General features: G+C 40.3%; 1 protein-coding gene across 6 annotated transcripts in view; it reads left to right on the top strand.

Annotated features, from left to right (window-relative positions):
* Positions 1-19,664, top strand: part of espn (espin) — a 60,869-nt gene that overhangs the window by 8,948 nt on the left and 32,257 nt on the right. For all 6 annotated transcript variants that reach the window (XM_047370336.1, XM_047370363.1, XM_047370329.1 and 3 more), the window contains exons 3-7: positions 10,154-10,340; positions 10,509-10,691; positions 14,054-14,185; positions 15,860-16,115; positions 16,467-16,750. In XM_047370336.1, coding sequence (XP_047226292.1) covers positions 10,154-10,340; positions 10,509-10,691; positions 14,054-14,185; positions 15,860-16,115; positions 16,467-16,750 — 1,042 coding nt within the window. The remainder of the gene's footprint in view (positions 1-10,153; positions 10,341-10,508; positions 10,692-14,053; positions 14,186-15,859; positions 16,116-16,466; positions 16,751-19,664) is intronic.

Raw genomic sequence — 19,664 nt, 5'->3', positions numbered from 1 at the left:
ACACAACTGACTTTACAAAAAATATAATGTGAGAACCGTCAAATATGCATGGTGTTGTTCTGGAACTCTGACTGTCAAGTGTTCATCAGAGAAACAGCCTGCGGGACAGACTGAATTATGGCAGTGTAGAGGATGACCAGCAGCTCCTGTGGAAGGTTGTACTTTTTGAGTTGCCTCAGGAAGTACAGTCTCTGTTGGGCCTTCTTCCAAACATTGTCTATGTGTGAGGACCATCTCAGGTTTGGGGAAATGGTGGTTCCTAGGAACCGGAAGTTGTCCACAGCAAACATAGTGTTGTTGAGGATGGTGAGGGGGGAGTGTGGGGCTGGTGTCTCCGAAAGTCCACCATCATCTCCACAGTGTTGAGTGGGTTAAGTTCCAGGTGGTTTTGTCCACACCATTGTACCAGCCGATCCACTTCTTCTCTATATGCAGACTCATCACTGTCCTGAATCAGTCCAATTACAGTGGTGTCTTCTGCAAGACGGGTCCACTGAAGTGCAGTCACAGACGGGTCTACTGAAGTCCAGTCATTTGTGTAGATGGAGAAGAGGAGTGGGGAGAGAACAAACCCCTGGGGGGCACCGGTGCTGATGATTCTTGTGCGGGAGAAGATGGTCCCCAGGTCTCACCTGCTGCTGCCGGTCCTTCAGGAAGCTGGTGACCAACTGACAGGTGGAGGGCGTAACTTTGAACTTGATAAGCGTCTGGTGGAGGATGTCTGGGTTGATAATGTTGAAGGCCGAGCTGAAGTCCCCAAACACGATCCTGGTGTGTAGGCAGGGGGTCTGAAGGTAGGGTGGTGGTTGGTGTACGGCAAGAATCTGTGTCTGAATGGGATGTGGAGGAGTTGGGTTGAGGTGTGAACTGCTGCTTTTCATACCTGCAGTAGGAGCCATTCAGCTGATTTACCAGGCGAGGATTCTGCTCCGGGTTGGGGGAATGGCTCCTGTAGGCAGTCAGGTTTTTCAAACCATTCCAAACAGCAGAAGTGTCTCCATGTGAGAAACATTTCTTTAGATTTTCACTGTAGCTTCTCTTCGCCTCTTTGATCTCCTTGGTCAGTTTGTTCCTGGCCTGCTTATACAGTATCCGGTACCTACTACTGTAAGCCTCTTCCTTATTGGTGCGCAGCTGCCTCAGATAAGACGTGAACCAAGGTTTGTTGTTACTGTATATGCAGAAAGTCTTGGTCTGCACACAGATGTCCTCACAGAAACTGATGTATGATCTCACCACCTCATTAAGTTGGTTTAAATCAGTGGCTGAAGTTTTAGAGCCAGTCCAATCTGTGCAGTCAAACAAAGCAGGCCTTTAACAGGAGACCCAGGTCTGTATCCAAGGAAACCCAGCATTGAGTCAATGACTTGCAGCACTCAAAGGCTGTTGCTTGCAATGACTTTGCAGCAATACCTCATACTGAGCATGCGTATAGCGACAGTGGAAAGGAAAAATCCCTTTTAACAGGAAGAAAAAGCAGGGGGTTGTTTAATTCTGTTTAAACAAGTCGGTTGCATAAAAGGTCATTGCATACAGTTGTCACCTCCAGGAAAATTGCCTCAACTAACCAAAACAGCTTTGGGAACCAGGTTTATATTTTTTGGCTCATTCATTGAGGCATAGACTGACAAAAGCGATAATAATTTATTTACTGAGCACCTAACAGTAATGTTTTACTTGGCGGTCTAAGCTGTTTTGGTGATTCTGGTTTCTTGAACATCAGACTGGATCTAGAACTTGAAACATGATATGTACTAATCAGGCTTTTCCTGGCAAATACCAGATTTCCAGTTTTCTTTGAGGTCGCACCTGCTCCAACTATTTTGTCCAACTGCACTTTCTTCTTAAGGATTATAAAACACACAAACTGATTTGTTTTCATCTTCTTTTAATCCAGAAATTAAATATTCTAAACATTGAACTATTAAAGAAAAAAGGCAGTAGGTCATTTGATAGCAGGAGCCTTGATAGAGATAGTAATTTGAATCCCAATAAAAATCAAGAAAATACTAAACTATCCCTACTAATGCACTGAAGCATAAATCGGGATAATATCCCTAATCAATCCCTTTATAGCATTCTGCCTGCTGTTTAATGATCAGAGCCAATCCCGGGAAGATCGGCTGATTTTGCTCACTGGCCAGTTGATTGCTATATCCCTACTGCTAAGCTTTTATGTTTAAATAGAACAGGCATTGTTGATATGTTGATAATCAAATCTTTACTGTGATTGAAACCTTGAATATTTGAAGTGCAAAATGTATTCAGTTATAATGAATTATGAAAGAATAATTAAATTCATTTGTACTTGCAGGACATTTTCAGTAACCTGACTGTTGCTTTTTGGATCAGTATTACTTTATCAAAGCTCTCTGGTTATTGAGAAATTGGGAAATAATAAGCCTTTAAAATCAAGGCTTCTTATTCCATATATCTAATACAATAAAACAAAATAGGAACCTTTACTACAGCTGTATTGAGACTGATGGGGTCAGAAGGATAAAGCAGGTAGTGTTGCGCTTTGTACCTCCAATATTGTATGGATGCACCCCGGACGGGTACATACCTGCTGAAAATGTATTGCTCTTCAGGGACATTGCAGCTCCCTGGTAGCTTGGCCCCATTTGGTCCTCTGCCCCGCCCCTCCCACCACTGCTGTTTACCATCTTCTCTACGGCGACACACAGAAGCAGCAAAATGGTGATAAGATAATGAGGGAAACAAATCCATTTGTACAGAGGAGCCGCTTACTAGTCTCTGGCCTTGAACGTATAGTGGAGATAAATTCAATATTCTGGCTTCAATATAATGTGCAAACGCATATCCCTGTACTTTAAGTGTTATTGCTGTTTGATTTCTACCTGAAAGATCATAAAGATTATATGGACTGGCTTGGTTACATCATTGCATTTGTAATAAGCAGCCTAATTATTGTGTAACATAATGAGAGTGTGACAGCAGGGCATAAAAGTACATACACTCACAGTAAACAAGCAATGTCTTTGTGGCATTTTCTGTTTTTGGGATTACATTTAGACTTATGACCATACCATGGCAGCTTAAAGACAACAAATCTCACAAAGATATCATTGCTCGGTTCTTGAAAGCAATTTCTAGAAAAAATGTTTGGACTGCAGTAATTACTGTATTTGTATTGGGTTGTGAAATGTATTTACCCGATTACAGATTTCTTCTGTGTTCACTTTTTTTCACACTTACAGGTTTTAGATGACCAAAGTCATTTCAAATTAACACTGAGATAATCAGAAAAAATGCAAAATAGAGTTTTCAAATGATTTCATTTCTTGAACAGAAAAAGCTATCCAAAACCACACAGACCAATGTTAAAAAGGAACTGGTTGTGCCATCCTTGGCTGCAACAACTGCCATTAAGCCTTTGTGTTGTGAGCTTTTTATATCGCAGTGGAAGATGTTTGACCCACTCTTGGTTGCAGAATTATTTAAATTCAGCCACATTGAAGAGTTTTTGAGCATGAACAGCCACAAACCTGTCAATGAGATTCATGTCCAGACACAAAAGCAGCCTTAGACCACCCCCCACTACCACAATGTTTGGCTGTCATTATAATGTTATGTTTCTGAAATGCTGTGTTAGTATCACCAGTTAGTAGCACCAGAAGAAATGTTCCACTCTTGTCTCACCAGACTATTTCCCCTAAAGTCTTGGGGATTATCAATATACCTATTTGGCAAATATGAGATGTTCTTTCTTCTTTCATGTTCTTTTTGATCAGCAGTGATTTTCAACTTGGAACTCTCTAATGGATATAGTTGCTTCTCAGTCTCTTCTTTTTCTGTGATGCTAGTAGTCGTCATTGACAGTAATTATACAGGAAACATGTTGAGAGAGAAGGGTGCAGCAAAAGTCTCAAGGTTGGGAACTGAACCCCAGACAGCTGAGTCCAGGTCTAAGAGCCTCAGTATATTGGGACGCCTAGTCTACCACCACTCCACACGCTACGCCCCCATTTCTTTATTGTTAAATCATAAACACTGACCCCAACTGACTCCCTTGAGGCTCCTGGATGAGTCGACAGTGATCTCTTGAAGTAATAATCGCTTTCTCAGTCCTTTCCAGACTGATGGATGTCAGTGACCTTATTTCTTATCTGTTCATCAATGTCTGCATATCTGTGTTGTAAGACAGTTTGTATTTAAGTGACTTCCTGTTTCTACATGTCTGGCACTAATTAGGCCTGGGTGTGGCTATTCTAAGGAAATCCAAAAATACAGTAGTTCATGATTTACAGTGTATGTGTGTGTGGTGTGTGTGTGTGTGTGTGTGTGTGTATGTATGTGTGTATGTTGGGGGGGAGGGGTGTCAGGTTTGTTTGTATAGCTATTTTTTCTTAATAAAAATCATCATTTAAAAACTGCAAAAAAGAAAGACAGAAGAATTGTGTAAGAGGGCAAATACGTTTTCACTGAACTTGAAATGTAAGTGAAACCTGGATGTGACATTTTTTTGAACTCAGGGATATTGAACTTCATTCACTTTTCATGAAGCAAATTTCAAGTGTGTAACCTTTTTTTTGTTCAGGTATTCGCCAAGTATTTGCCCAGTGTATTTGCTAAAATATGACTTGAGGCGAAGTCCAAATTTCATGAATTTTTATAAACATGTAGTTTTACAGAATTAGAGATTGCAATTTTGTCTCAAAATCTTATATCTGTACACCTCCTAAAATGATTGAATTTAAATTAAATGCACACACAAATATTTAGTTGCAGTGGGGACCCCCATCAGACCCCCTTTCTTAATAAAACATTTAGTATAAACTAATGCAATATTTTTCTGTCATGCAATCACAGTGATATTGGATACAGGCGGTGGTGTTGCAGAGTGGGTGATTGGGTTTCTTTTTCCAGATATTTTTGTTTAAGATTTATGAATCACCCCAGAATGAGCATTTTGCCCACCATTCTTTCTCAGTGATCTAAAAAATAGCCTAATGTGCTGTTCCTGTGCTGATAGCCTCAATACACAAAAGTGTGAATGAATGAATGATGGTGAAAGACTTGAGGAGAGAGATAGTAAGTGGGAAGCTGCAGAAATCTTACGTAATCAATTAGTGTGGATTAAGATCTTTGGCCTGTAGATCATTCCAACCTGAAGTTTAAAGGGCACCACTCTGAGATCATACAGAGTTAGCCATCTAAAGCTCTATCAAAATCGAACTAAGTGGTGAAGAAGATGTGATTTTATTAAAAAACATTTTAATAAACAAGATGCAGTTAGTGTAGTGTTAATTATGTTTCATTGTTATGGTAAGTACTCAAAGCTGCTTCTGACTTTAGGTAGTTTATTTCATAAACTCTTTCCTCTATAATCTTTCTGTTTAGTTCTTGGTGCAACCTGGATACAAGCCCCGTTTGTCCTTCACAACAAGAGGTTTAAACCAAAGAAATACAATATGACATGGCATTACTGAAAACTTTCTGGTGTAGAGACCATGGTTGGATAAAAGTATACATATACACGTAGAACATCCCACGCACAAGCAGCCACAAATTAAATGATATGTGATTGTTTTATACAACAACATATGTATTTTGTTGATGTTTGGCGTCATTATGCAAAAGTCAACAACTTGATGCAATCAGAGGACTTCCTTAGAAATATAGTTTTTTTTCTTACCAGTTGGCAATTAACGATCTACAAGGTTTGACTACATTGTACAATAATTAGGACTGAATGTGTCTAACTTTATAGAGTGCATTTAGCGGCTGAAACAGGTGGCCTTTCTTCACTGCTGGCTCATCAGTAGCCACTTAGTGTTGTCTTGTCAGCTGATCTCTGTGCATGGCACTTGCTTTGCTATGGTCATTGTTGCCTGACTTGAATAACTTCTATATTTTAGAAAACCTTTGAATCCAACTCGTTTGACATTGAATAAGACATTTTATCTGGTATTTTTGATTTGAATCTATAGCTCAGATGAGGAATATCAGTGACTATAGTCAAACACCACTGATTTACACAATGCAGTCTAAACACGTGTAAGATGCACATGTTGCAAAAGGACATGTATTTTTTCTACATCATTCATCATTTAAAAAGGGGAAACACATAGGATGTCATAGCCGTCATTAGCCAGGGGGGGGATTAGTAGGACATCAATTACATTACTTGTAATGAAGATGACCTTGGTTCTTTGTGGCTGTGGAAAAGAAAGGTACAGTGGGCAGGCTATTACCAAGGCAAAATGCTTACTGGAGCTGAAATGGAAATATATCATATGTCTCTGACTAGTGCAGGATGTTTTCTTTGCAGTGGCTGCTGAAGTGGTGTACCTTCTGTCAGAGAATAGGGTAATTGCTTTTCTAACCCTTTGAAATCTACACCCGTTCTCCAGAAGCACCTCTTTACTGTCTAAGCCTCTCCACTTTGAGGAGTATGTTCCTGGTTGTTTTAGTATGTGACCTTTAGCACAGTCTACGGCGAGGTTTGTGAGTTGAACTAATTAAAAAAAAAAACTTTTCTCCTTCTAAGAAAAGCATGACTATGTGAGCGAAGCCCACTTTAGTTACACCAATGAAAGATTTATTAACATGCTCACATCCTGATGACAGAAACACAGACTACTTCCTCTTGTGTTGAAATATTTATCATCTAATTGTTTTTACTTGGAACTTTTCACTTAATCATTCAAACAGGCCTGTAACGTTTGTTTACTTCTAGGAGATAGTATGTCTTGGTCTTTTGTAGATCTGAATAAACTTAACTGATTATAAAAAGAATTGGTTTGGCATGCTTTAACGGCAGCCTGCATAAGCATTAATGAGCCAAATCCTGCAAAGGCAAAACATAGCCCTTTAGCATTCTTGTGCATGCTAGCGGCTCAGTTCCACTTCCCCACTGGCAACTCCTAGGTAGGCACGTCGTGAGTCAGGCAAAGCTAGTGGACTGATAATCCTCTTAAGAGACTCATTGCTCATTTGTCAGAGTCCAAATAAAGTACGACCATATGGGATTTAGTTGGGAAGTACTCGTTTACTCCATGGCCTCCCACTGTGATAGAGAATATCTGGGACAAGGAGGGACGTGAGGATTAGATAAAGTTTTGCTTTTAGAGCAGGGCTAAGGACCTTTGGGAAAAAAAATAACAGTGAGGGAGATTCAATAATGCATGCCTGCTTGTCTAGTTTTAGGAACAGAAAAAGGTATTTTGCTCCTACGGTCAGACCGTGTGTACTCATTTAAAGCTGAAGCTAAAAATAGTGATTGCCTGTTGAAAAGCCTTTTCCTACCAAGGGCTGTGCCTGAAATACACCGAACTACTGGAACAACGAGAAAACACACTTTTCTCACATTCCCCAAGTTGTTGTTTGATGAAATAAAATGTGACTTGCAATCACTGTCCTATAAAGCACTGATACATCAGCGTTAATACTCAAACATTTAGTTGTGACAACAGAGTGACAACCAAGGATATAAGCCATCTACCTGAGGATTTGATGACAGCCTCTAAAGGTCCGCAAATTATGTCAGCCAATATGAATCTCATTAATCAAAAGATCTGAACCAGTGGTTTGCAGATGTAGTCATATCCTTTAATCTCTTTAAAATTGTGGCATGCTACAAGTAGGTTTTATTAGGACTTTATGTGGTAGACCAACAAAAAGTAGTAATACAAATTTGAAAATAATTAATTTTTTTTATATGAATTGGCTCCGTTTACCCTGATACCCTTAAATAAAATCCAGTGCAACTAATTGCTTTCAAAATCCACCTAATTAGTAAAAAGAGTCTACCTATGTGAAGGTCTCAGAGGTTTGTTAGAGCCATAAGAAGTCCTGTTTGCCGTTAGCATGTGGAATGTGGAAAAAGGTGTTCTTGTCTAAGGAGACCATAATGGCCCGAACCATCCCCACTGTGAATCATGGTGGCGGGAGCATCACGCCCTGGGGATACTGTTCTTCAACTGAGAGATGGAAGCTGGTTAGAGGTGATGGGAAAATGGATGGAGCTAAATACAGGAGTCCTGGTGGAAAACCTGGTGGTAAACCTGGAGGCAACTGTCATGACCCGGGTCATTGGCCATGCCAAAAACCCCAAATAATCAAAACAGTTTATTTACTAAATTAAGTTGTCAACATTATGAGGTGTGTCTTCAGTTGTGTGAGTACAGGTCCTTCTCAAAAAATTAGCATATTGTGATAAAGTTCATTATTTTCTATAATGTAATGATGAAAATTTAACATTCATGTATTTTAGACTCATTGCACACTAACTGAAATATTTCAGGTCTTTTATTGTCTTAATATGGATGATTTTGGCATACAGCTCATGAAAACCCAAAATTCCTATCTCACAAAATTAGCATATTTCATCCGACCAATAAAAGAAAAGTGTTTTTAATACAAAAAAACGTCAACCTTCAAATAATCATGTACAGTTATGCACTCAATACTTGGTCGGGAATCCTTTTGCAGAAATGACTGCTTCAATGCGGCGTGGCATGGAGGCAATCAGCCTGTGGCACTGAGGTCTTATGGAGGCCCAGGATGCTTAGATAGCGGCCTTTAGCTCATCCAGAGTGTTGGGTCTTGAGTCTCTCAACGTTCTCTTCACAATATCCCACAGATTCTCTATGGGGTTCAGGTCAGGGGAGTTGGCAGGCCAATTGAGCACAGTGATACCATGGTCAGTAAACCATTTACCAGTGGTTTTGGCACTGTGAGCAGGTGCCAGGTCGTACTGAAAAATGAAATCTTCATCTCCATAAAGCTTTTCAGCAGATGGAAGCATGAAGTGCTCCAAAATCTCCTGATAGCTAGCTGCATTGACCCTGCCCTTGATAAAACACAGTGGATCAACACCAGCAGCTGACACGGCACCCCAGACCATCACTGACTGTGGGTACTTGACACTGGACTTCTGGCATTTTGGCATTTCCTTCTCCCCAGTCTTCCTCCAGACTCTGGCAGACTCTGACCTTGATTTCCGAATGACATGCAGAATTTGCTTTCATCCGAAAAAAGTACTTTGGACCACTGAGCAACAGTCCAGTGCTGCTTCTCTGTAGCCCAGGACTGGGGAATGCGGCACCTGTAGCCCATTTCTTGCACACGCCTGTGCACGGTGGCTCTGGATGTTTCTACTCCAGACTCAGTCCACTGGTTCCGCAGGTCCCTCAAGGTCTGGAATCGGCCCTTCTTCACAATCTTCCTCAGGGTCCGGTCACCTCTTCTCATTGTGCAGCGTTTTCTGCCACACTTTTTCCTTCCCACAGACTTCCCACTGAGGTGCCTTGATACAGCACTCTGGGAACAGCCTATTCGTTCAGAAATTTCTTTCTGTGTCTTACCCTCTTGCTTGAGGGTGTCAATAGTGGCCTTCTGGACAGCAGTCAGGTCGGCAGTCTTACCCATGATTGGGGTTTTGAGTGATGAACCAGGCTGGGCGTTTTAAAGGCCTCAGGAATCTTTTGCAGGTGTTTAGAGTTAACTCGTTGATTCAGATGATTAGGTTCATAGCTCGTTTAGAGACCCTTTTAATGATATGCTAATTTTGTGAGATAGGAATTTTGGGTTTTCATGAGCTGTATGCCAAAATCATCCGTATTAAGACAATGAAAGACCTGAAATATTTCAGTTAGTGTGCAATGAATCTAAAATATATGAATGTTAAATTTTCATCATGACATTATGGAAAATAATGAACTTTATCACAATATGCTAATTTTTTGAGAAGGACCTGTATGTCAGCAGCTGGATAGAGTGGGTACCAACAGGAACTAAGGTTCGAGAGGCTCCCTCTGCCTCTGTGTGTGTGATAGCATCTGTGGTGGTCTCCATTGTTTTCACCTGTAGTGTTTCATCTTAAATATCTCTCGTGTAAAATCCACTCATGCTTTTTTATATGTTTATATCTGAAAAGTGCTTCAACACAAACTTACTGCAGTTTCTCAAAGTGTAATTTTTCTTTTAAAAAAGCCCTTCACAAAACCTGCATTCTCATGGAGTATCATATCAGAGTCTCCTTCAGAGGGCAATCCTGTCTAAACCCTTGTTATACCTTGTAATGACTTGTTTGAGCTCTGATTCTAGTTTAAATATAGCAACATTAATCAGGCTTGTTTTCAGTGTATCTGTGATCCTCATGCCTTGTGGTTTTATTTACGTGCAGTGTTGTCAACTCCCAAACTAAGAATGGTGCCACGCCGCTCTACCTGACCTGCCAGGAAGGTCATTTGGAGGTTGTCCAATACCTGGTCAAGGACTGCGGGGCAGATCCGAGCATCAGAGCCAATGACGGGATGACGCCTCTGCACGCTGCTGCTCAGATGGGCCACAACACTGTCATTGTCTGGCTGGTGAGTTGATATTTGCAGATCAGATCTTTACAAATTATTTACAAACCAGCATGTTTTAGTTGAAAAATATGACTTTTCCCTTTCTTTTTTTGACAAGATCTTCTCATTTACCCTTACAGTAAATCACTGAATACCAGTAACTTATGTTCTCATCCTGTCAACCTGTAGATGAGTTTCACAGACATCAGCCTGGCAGACAGGGACAGTGACGGTGCGACGGCCATGCACTTTGCAGCCAGCCGTGGCCATGCGAAGGTTCTCAGCTGGCTGCTGCTGCACGGTGGAGAGATTGTCACTGACAACTGGGGAGGGACACCCCTCCACGATGCTGCGGAGAATGGTGAACTGGAGGTAGGGGCAAGCAGAGGTTGGAGAGCCTTTTAAAAAGTTTAGGCTTCGCTATTTTTTACAATAATGTCAAGAACAGAAGCTTTAGAAGGAGAAAAGTTTAGAAAAAACATACTAAAGGATACAATAATCAGAGGATTTATGAAGGGCATTTTTATATTCTCTATCCGTGCTGCGTTCAGAGTCTATCTGTTTTGAATGAAAGGCCTCTAGCATATGGTTTTCACCTCCCCTCTGACCTGCTGTTTTGACTAACAGTTTTGCTGTGGCAGAATCTTGTCAAGCTCAAAGGAAACTTTGCATTGAAATTCACTGTGCATTCATACCACAAAGAGGCTTCTTGCTGTGAAGTGGAGTGATCAGGACACATACATGGCCATGTAGGGTACACACAGCAATAATGTGGAAGAGGGTGACATACTTCAACCTATTTATAACAGTCCCCATGAACCTGGTCACACCATCCCCAGGGTGATACATGGTGCTGCCAGCATCATGCTGTGGGGATAATTTTCTTCAGCAAGGAGAGGAAGCTGGTGACAGTTGATGGAAAGATAATGTAAATTGAGCTAAATATGGGATAATTCTGGAAGAAAGTCTGTTAGTGGGTGCAAAAGACTTGAAATGGGGTGAAGGTTCAGCTTCCTGCTGGCCAATGGACCCTGGTAAATACAGCCAAGGCTACAGTGGAAAATTTAGATCATAGCATTTTTATGTTAAAGAATGGCCTAGTCAAGACCTAAATAAATAAATTAAGATTTTTTATCAAAACTTAACATGAAAGTTTTAGATATGAGTTCTAGATATTTTGCAAAGAAGAATGAGCAAATATTTTTGTCTCTTGATGTGCAAAGCAGGTTGGGAGGAATTCCCAAAAGTCTGGGGACAGGACTAAACAGATATGATATACACTCACCGGCCACTTTATTAGGTACACCTTGCTACTATTGGGTTGGGCCCCCTTTTGCCCTCAGAACTGCCTTAATCCTTCCTGGCATTGATTCAACAAGGTACTGGAAACATTCCTCAGAGAGTTTGGTCCATATTGACATGATAGCATCACACAGATGCTGCAGATTTGTTGGCTGCACATTAATGATGTGAATCTCCTGTTCCACCACATCCCAAAGGTGCTCTATTGGATTGAGATCTGGTGACTGTGGAGGCCATTTGAGTCCAGTGAACTCATTGTCATGTTCAAGAAACCAGTCAGAGATGATTGGTGCTTTATGACATGGTGCGTTATCCTGCTGGAAGTAACCATCAGAAGATGGGTACACTGTGGTCATAAAGGGATGGACATGGTCAGCAACAATATTCAGGTAGGCTGTGGCGTTGACACGATGCTCAATTGGTACTAAGAGGCCCAAAGTGTGCCAAGAAAATATCCCCCACACCATTACACCATCACCACCATCCTGACCCGTTGATACAAGGCAGGATGGATCCATGCTTTCATGTTGTTGACGCCAAATTCTGACCCCACCATCTGAATGTCGCAGCAGAAATCGGGTCTCATCAGACCAAGCAACGTTTTTCCCATCATTTATTGTCCAAGTTTGGTGAGCCTGTGTGAATTGTAGCTTCAGTTTCTTGTTCTTAGCTGACAGGAGTGGCACCCGGTGTGGTCTTCTGCTGCTGTAGCCCATCCGCCTCAAGGTTTGACGTGTTGTGTGTTCAGAGATGCTCTTCTGCATGCCTTGGTTGTAACGAGTGGTTATTTGAGTTACTGTTGCCTTTTTATCAGCTCGAACCAGTCTGGTCATTCTCCTCTGACCTCTGGCATCAACAAGACATTTGAGCCCACAGAACTGGATATTTTCTCTTTTTCGGACCATTGTCTGTAAACCCTAGAGATGGCAGTGCATGAAAATCCCAGTAGATCAGCAGTTTCTGAAATACTCAAACCAGCCCGTCTGGCACCAACAGCCATGCCACGTTTAAAGTCACTTAAATCACCTTTCTTCCTCATTCTGATGCTCGGTTTGAACTTCAGCAGATTGTCTTGACCATGTCTACATGCCTAAATGCATTGAGTTGCTGCCCTGTGATTGGCTGATTAGAAATTTGCCTTAACGAACAGTTGGACATGTGTACTTAATAAAGTGGCCGGTGAGTGTAGATGAACAATTCATATAGATATCACATTTCTGAATTTTTATTTGAAAACTTTGTTTAAACTCTGTAGGATTTTCCTTCCACTGGACAATTACGAGCTACTTTGCCTTGTTTTAATCACACAAAATTCAAGTAAAATAGTTGTAGCTGCGAATGAATATTTATGTTAGGTGCTGTATCTGTAATCTGACTTGCCTGAAGAAAATTATTTGAAATGAGAACTTAAAGATGAATGGGAGTAATCAGTAATTTAGTAACAGCAAATAATACAATACCTGCCAATAACATAGTATTTCTGCCAGTTTAAATGTAATGAAGCCAATAACATAACAACTCGCCAATAATGTGAGAAAGGCTTTGAGCCAAAACCGTAAAAACATTTAAATAATAACGTTATTATGGTATTGATTGGTTATTAAAAATACTTTAAAAATGTGATAACTGCAGCCATTAATGTTATAATACAAATAACGTCTGGAGTCGTAGGATTAAAACGTTTTTTTTGCTTATCAAAAATAGGTGAAGTGGATGGCAAAATGATATTCAGTCTTTCAAGGATACTCTGCAGCACTCTCTTTGCTTAATAATGGTTGTGGGACCCTATTGTAAATTATTTAATTACTCAAATGTTTGGGCAAATGTGATTTAAGTAATTGCTGTGACATGCATTTAGTTGTTAGGTAGAAAACAGTGATCCTTCATTTGTTACATAGTTATTACCCTTGCTAATGATTTTCTTAGAATGCTACGCAAATAATAACTTATTAATCTATTATTATTAAGTTACTGGCATTATTACATTTAAAATGGAAAAAAATATTATGGTATTAGCTGTTCTTACATTATTGATTGCCACAATGAGTCAAGATGGCAAAAAAGTTTTTCTCTAATTTATTTTAGTGTAAAAAGGGAATATCTTTCAGTCCTTTTTAACATCGTATTTAATTTGAAATGTAATTAATTATCTAAGCTAGCTATCTCAGTATGGGTGAATGTTGTTGTATTGTTTTTGTACAACAGTATAGTTCTGATAGACCGCAGTGTCTCTAGACACCATTGCCCACATTTAAACCTTCTAGTTATTCATTTAGTACTTTAAACTGTTCCCACTGTTTGCACAAAACCAATTACCTGAAAGGTAATCACATAGATTAGTTTGTCATCACTAATCCAGACTGACCAAATCACTGAAGCTTTATGTTTCTCATTCTCATCTTTAACTGACCTGTCCTCTTTGTGCCCCTCAGTGCTGTCAGATTCTTGTGGTAAATGGGGTGGACCTGGGCATACGGGACCAGGACGGCTTCACAGCTGCGGATCTGGCCGAATACAATGGCCATTCCCAGTGTGCCAAGTATCTGCGCACGGTGGAAAACATGGTAAGATCTGTGGCTAACAGATAGAAAGAGATTTAGGTAATTTGATCCATGTATTTGGACCTGAATGTGTCCTTTTCACCCTTTGTAGATTAGAGGTTTAGAGAATTGTTTGGAGCACACATTTTTTTAGTAACCATTTTTCATAAAATTGATGCCATTGTTTTTACTGTACCGGTCTTAAACTGACCATAGTTCATTTTAAACAGGCCAAACACAATAAAGTAAAAGTTAAGAAGTATACTTTTTTTCACACAGAGATTCCACAATTTTGCACTAACCTCCTTTCTTTACAAATCCACAACATTTTATGTATATATACAAATCTCTTTTTTTTTTTTTTTGGTAAAATAGGCAACCCCATAGTGGGAGCTACATTTAAGGTAGAACGACAGTGAAACATTTTATTAATTGATCTGATTGGCTGAAATGTCTGATGCCACAACAAACAACTCTTTCCCAGATGCTCCTGTATAAATAACCACATAACACACACAAACAACTGGCACATCGTTTTATCTGGTTGCTCCCAGAGAACCGAAACATAAAATCCGAAAGAAAAAAAAACACGTTTTATTTGCTATAACAGGTATCTTTCACTGAACTGACTTTATTCCATATTTTTCAGCTAGTTTCTGAAGTTGGACTTACAGTATCCTACATAACTAGCCAATTAAAGTCCCAGAGTGTGCAGAGTAAGTATAACCATGCTGGTGCTGGGGAGACTTATCTCCTTTGTCTCAGGCTCTTTGTCATTAGGGACACAAAGCCACATGAGTCAAGCACTTTGGGAAAAGACAAAAGCTCCAGAGGCGTTCTGATCAGCTGTGAGAAGTTTCATTACTGAGCAGTAATTAAACTCATAATGCTTTTGTCCTCATTTAATTCCCCAAGGACTGAGAGTTAATAGGGTTTATGAACTGATGAACATATGGATAATTCATACTGAGAATTGTTCTGTCTTATAAAAAAGGTCTAAATGGCAATTAGTTGCTAATTGAAAGAATAAAACTGAGTTATTTTAGTTTTGTTGAATTTTTTCATAGCTTATTTTTTTAATTTTGTCATGTTACAAACACAATCTTGTTAGTATTTAAGGGATTTTATGTGACAGACCTACACAAATCAGTGAATAATTGTGAATTAAAACATAAGGTGCATTGTGTTTAAAGCCTCGTAACCTGATAACCCTAAATAAAATCCAGTGCAACCAGCTGCCTAGAGTCTGCCTGTGTGTAACTGAAACTCACATCAGATGAGATCAACATTTTCTACATGCAAAATGTCGTCTGTGGCAGAAAACGTACACTGCACATCACCCTAAACACATAACCAAAGCTGTAAAATATGGTGTTGGCAGCATCATGCTGTGGAAAGGCTTTTCTTCAGCAGGCACAAGGAAGCTGGTTAGAGTTATTGGGTACATGGATGGAGCTGAACATCAAGCAATGTGCTTGAGATTTATTGCAAAAATCGTTAAATATTTCAGTCTGTAGACATGCATTTTTCTTCCACTTCACAACTGTGTTCTACTTTGTGTAGGTCTATCACATACAATCACAATAAAATGCACTGAAGTTTGGGTTAGATTGGGACAAACTGTGAGCAAGTTCAAGGGGTGTGAACACTTTTTCAAGGCCCTGTACAGTGATGCTTTCTTTCATAACTCTATGACAGAGTGTGGAGCATCGGGTTTTGTCTCGAGACCCCTCAACGGAGCTTGAGTCCAAGCAGCCGGACTCGGGCCTCTCCTCCCCTAACACCACCATGCCTCCAGCCAGCCAAGCAACACACTTCGACATCGGTTCACCGTCCAGCTCGCTGTCCAACTATGACTCTGCCAGCTCCAGTCAGTCCAGCACCGGGGAGAAGAAAAGCAGCCTTACAATGTCTCGAGGCCCTCCCACCCAGCTAAATACAGTTGCACATCAGGGTCTGTGACATTTAACAGAATTACAACTTCCTTTTTATTATTTTATAATGTTACTGTTTGATTACATTTTCTTAAGCACCCAGTTATTTACAGCTTGTTTCACCTGAGACTGTCTCACGTGTTTTACATGTTTATACAGGTGCTGCACCCTAGTGGTGTGTCTGCAGATAGTTTGTTCTATTTAGTAATTCCACAGTCATGTTTCTCGCTATTGATTAAACTGTTTACTAAGAAAAGGGAACCACATCTCAGAAAACCAGCTTTATTGTGCAAATTAAAAACTAGCAGTATATAATTCTTGCTTGTGTTCATGTGAGACCTCCATCTCCTTACGAACTGTCTGCATCACAGGTGCATCAGAGTCAGCCATTTCAGACATGCAGGCCTACATGGACATGCTGAACCCTGACATCAGCACTGACACAGCCAGTAGGGATGGTACAACAGTTGATGCTGTTCCCAAGCCCCCACCTCCTCCAACCTATCCTCCCCCGCCTCCCCCTCAAGCTCCCCCAGGGCCCCCTCCAGCACCGAGCTATCCAGCGCCTGGGCCCCCTCAAGAGCCTCTGTCAGCTGAGTTCCTGAAGGTGAAAAGCAACTTGCGGCACGTGGGCAGTAAAAGCAGCAAAAAGGAGGTATGAACAGTGGTGATAAGCTACTGCTTGTAATTTGTCAGTAAAGTTTCTAGACATCAAGACAGACATCTAATAACATTTTCCAGCAGTTATATTTTCACTTTGCATCGTCAGCATGTGTTATTGAGAAGCAGAAAGAGCCATCTTTTTGTCATAAATTGGCAATTAGCTGGACTGCAGCTCTTCTGTTACAGTGTACCGTCTCTGGTGAGCCAACAATGATGTGATTGTGTAAGCATGGCTAACAAGGCCACAGAAGATGCTTGTTATTGTGCCAGGCCTCTGATCTGACACATATGAAGCCTAATGTGATGGGTTTGGTCTTAATTACACTAATTAATCTGGCCACTGAACACTCAAAAGTCTTTTAAGAGCTGAAGAGGATCAGAAATAGTGATTGGTAATAACAATAATGTCAGTTCTGCTTCTGTTGGTTTAATAAGACGAAAATCGTTGAGTTGCATTTCTAACAGAGATGTAAATTAGTTGATTTAGCAATGCAACAATGATGGATCTGACTCTTATGTCATGAAAAGTGTATTTTCCGTGATGTCTGCGAGTGCGGTTGTAACACAGAGTGCTTTGCACTTTGTTTAGTTTTTGTGATGTTATATCTAAAAACTTTGGTGTGACAGACCAAAATAGTGCATATTTGGTAATAGGATGTAGAATTAGTATTTTGCAAATAGAAATCTGGCATCCAGTTGTATTTATCCCCCCCACTGAGTCAACACCTAATAAAAAGACTTTAGCTGCAACTACAGCTGCAATTCTTTTAAGAGTATGTCTCTACCAGCTTGACTGGTTGACTGAATGTTTTGCCCATTCTTTTTTTCATAATGTCTCAGTTACGTCAGATTGGTTGTAGAGTGTCTGTGATCATCAGCTTTCAAATATTGCCACAGACTCTCAATTGGATTTCCAGTCTTCAAGGGATCGTGTAATGTTTGCTTTAGATGTGTCCCTGCTCTGACATCGCTGATTCAAATGCCTAAATTAACTCAGTGTGTCCTAATGCGCTGCAGGGGCCTTGTGTTAACCCATCACTTTTTCAAGTGTGTTGAATGAGGGAAACATTAAAATATGCAGGATACTGGCCCTTGAGAACTGGCTTTGGTCACCACTAGTCCATTGAAGTTGTGGTTCTTGAATGTGGGCCAATGAGTTCCATGTTGGTCTCATCTGACCAGAACACCTCTGTTTACATCCAGGTCATGTTTGTGAATTAGAACTGGTTCTCAAATGTTTAACTTGGTAAGATAAAGTTTTAAAAACACATTTGTGGAGTTCGCAATCAATAGCTGTCCTGTCAACTGATTCTTCACCTGACCTGTGGATCTCTTAGGCTCCGTCAGAGTTACCATGCCCCTCCTGGTTGCTTCTTTGATTAATGTGATAGTTACCTGGCTTGTGAGTTTAGTTTTGATATTTCTACTTTGATCGGTTTGCAGCTGTGTCAAGTTCTTTGTATTTTCTAATAATGGATTTGACATTGGTTGTTTTCCGAGCTAATTTTGTTTTAATCTCCACAATTTTCTCCCTGACCTGTCTGCTGTGTTCCTTGGTCTTCATGATGCCCTTTGTTCTCTAATGATCTCTAACAAACCTCTGAGGCCTTCACAGAATAGCTGGATTTATACTACGATGTTGGAGTATTTCATAGTTAGGTGATTTCTGATTGGTGACTGTTTTATTTGGTGGTGTCAAAATAAAGATGGCTGAGAACAAATTACCAATTTTAAAAATGTTTATTCCCAAAAAATACTTAAGGTTTGGTGTTGGTCTGTCATAAAAATTGTGGTTGTTACATGACAAAATGTGAAAAGATTTGAGCACTTTATGTCTGTTTTTCGTCACAATTTAACAGTTTCTAACCAAAACAAAAAAAATAACAGATGTTAAAGTTTTTCTACTACAATATTTGATTTACTCTAAGTTCATTGTTTCAAACATGATAAAATCATTAGAAATAATAACTGGCTTTCAAACAGTAAATAAAATCCAGCTGAGACTGACTGCTGAACATTTTTATTCAAACATCAGGAAGGTAAAAAGTTACAAAACCAGCTGATTTCAGAAAAAAATGTGCTTGGACATTGGCAGGATGTATGCATCTAGTATGCAAAGTAGTTCACATTGCAGTTATAAAACCGTGAGTCAGTGAACGTTTCCCATATACTGTCTCCATAGTGAGCTCTTTGTGTGTTTCTGTGTGATAGCATGCACTCTGTGGGGGAGATGTAATGATGAAACTTTATCGCTACCCTCTCTCCCCTCCATGTCCAGGTGATCAGCCCAGGGTGCGCCCCTTCTTAATAATTTAAATAAGGTCTGGCTCTCGGATCACATGCACAGACAGGCACGATAAGACACACAAATGGGATCTCTGTGTACCAAATAGTGAAAAACAATCCTCCTGCATGTCAAAGCAGTCAGCCTCAGGCGGATTTTGTTGACACTGCTGTGCTTGACTCATTTGTCTGCATTTGACTTAAATCAGATGATTATTGCGCAGCATACAAACCACCCTAACCCAAACCCCAACCATTATGCCTATCAGAGTTTAATGTGCAATCTATCAGAAAACATGGATTTTGGCATTATCCCTGCTGTAAGTACAATTCCTGAAAATTTTTGCCCCTGAAATTTTCTGATAATCCCAAATCCTCTGAGGATTTGCGTGTGGTGATGGCCAAAGGAACACATGGGCATTTGTGCTTTGCATAAGTGGAACTGGGCAGGGTTGGGGTGTGGTCAGTCAACGGGATGGTGGTGACATCATCGCCGCTGCTGAGCTGGCCCAATAGGTTATTGATGAGGCCTCTGGGTAAACTAAGAGGCGTAGGTAGAATGACAGGCGTAGCCACTGAGCGGAAAGAAGGTGAGGCATTGGATCTGGTGACAGCTCGTCTCT

This window comes from Girardinichthys multiradiatus, chromosome 1, assembly GCF_021462225.1.
Source record: "Girardinichthys multiradiatus isolate DD_20200921_A chromosome 1, DD_fGirMul_XY1, whole genome shotgun sequence".
Classification (NCBI taxonomy): domain Eukaryota; kingdom Metazoa; phylum Chordata; class Actinopteri; order Cyprinodontiformes; family Goodeidae; genus Girardinichthys; species Girardinichthys multiradiatus.
This window is presented reverse-complemented; position numbering and strand designations above follow the sequence as displayed.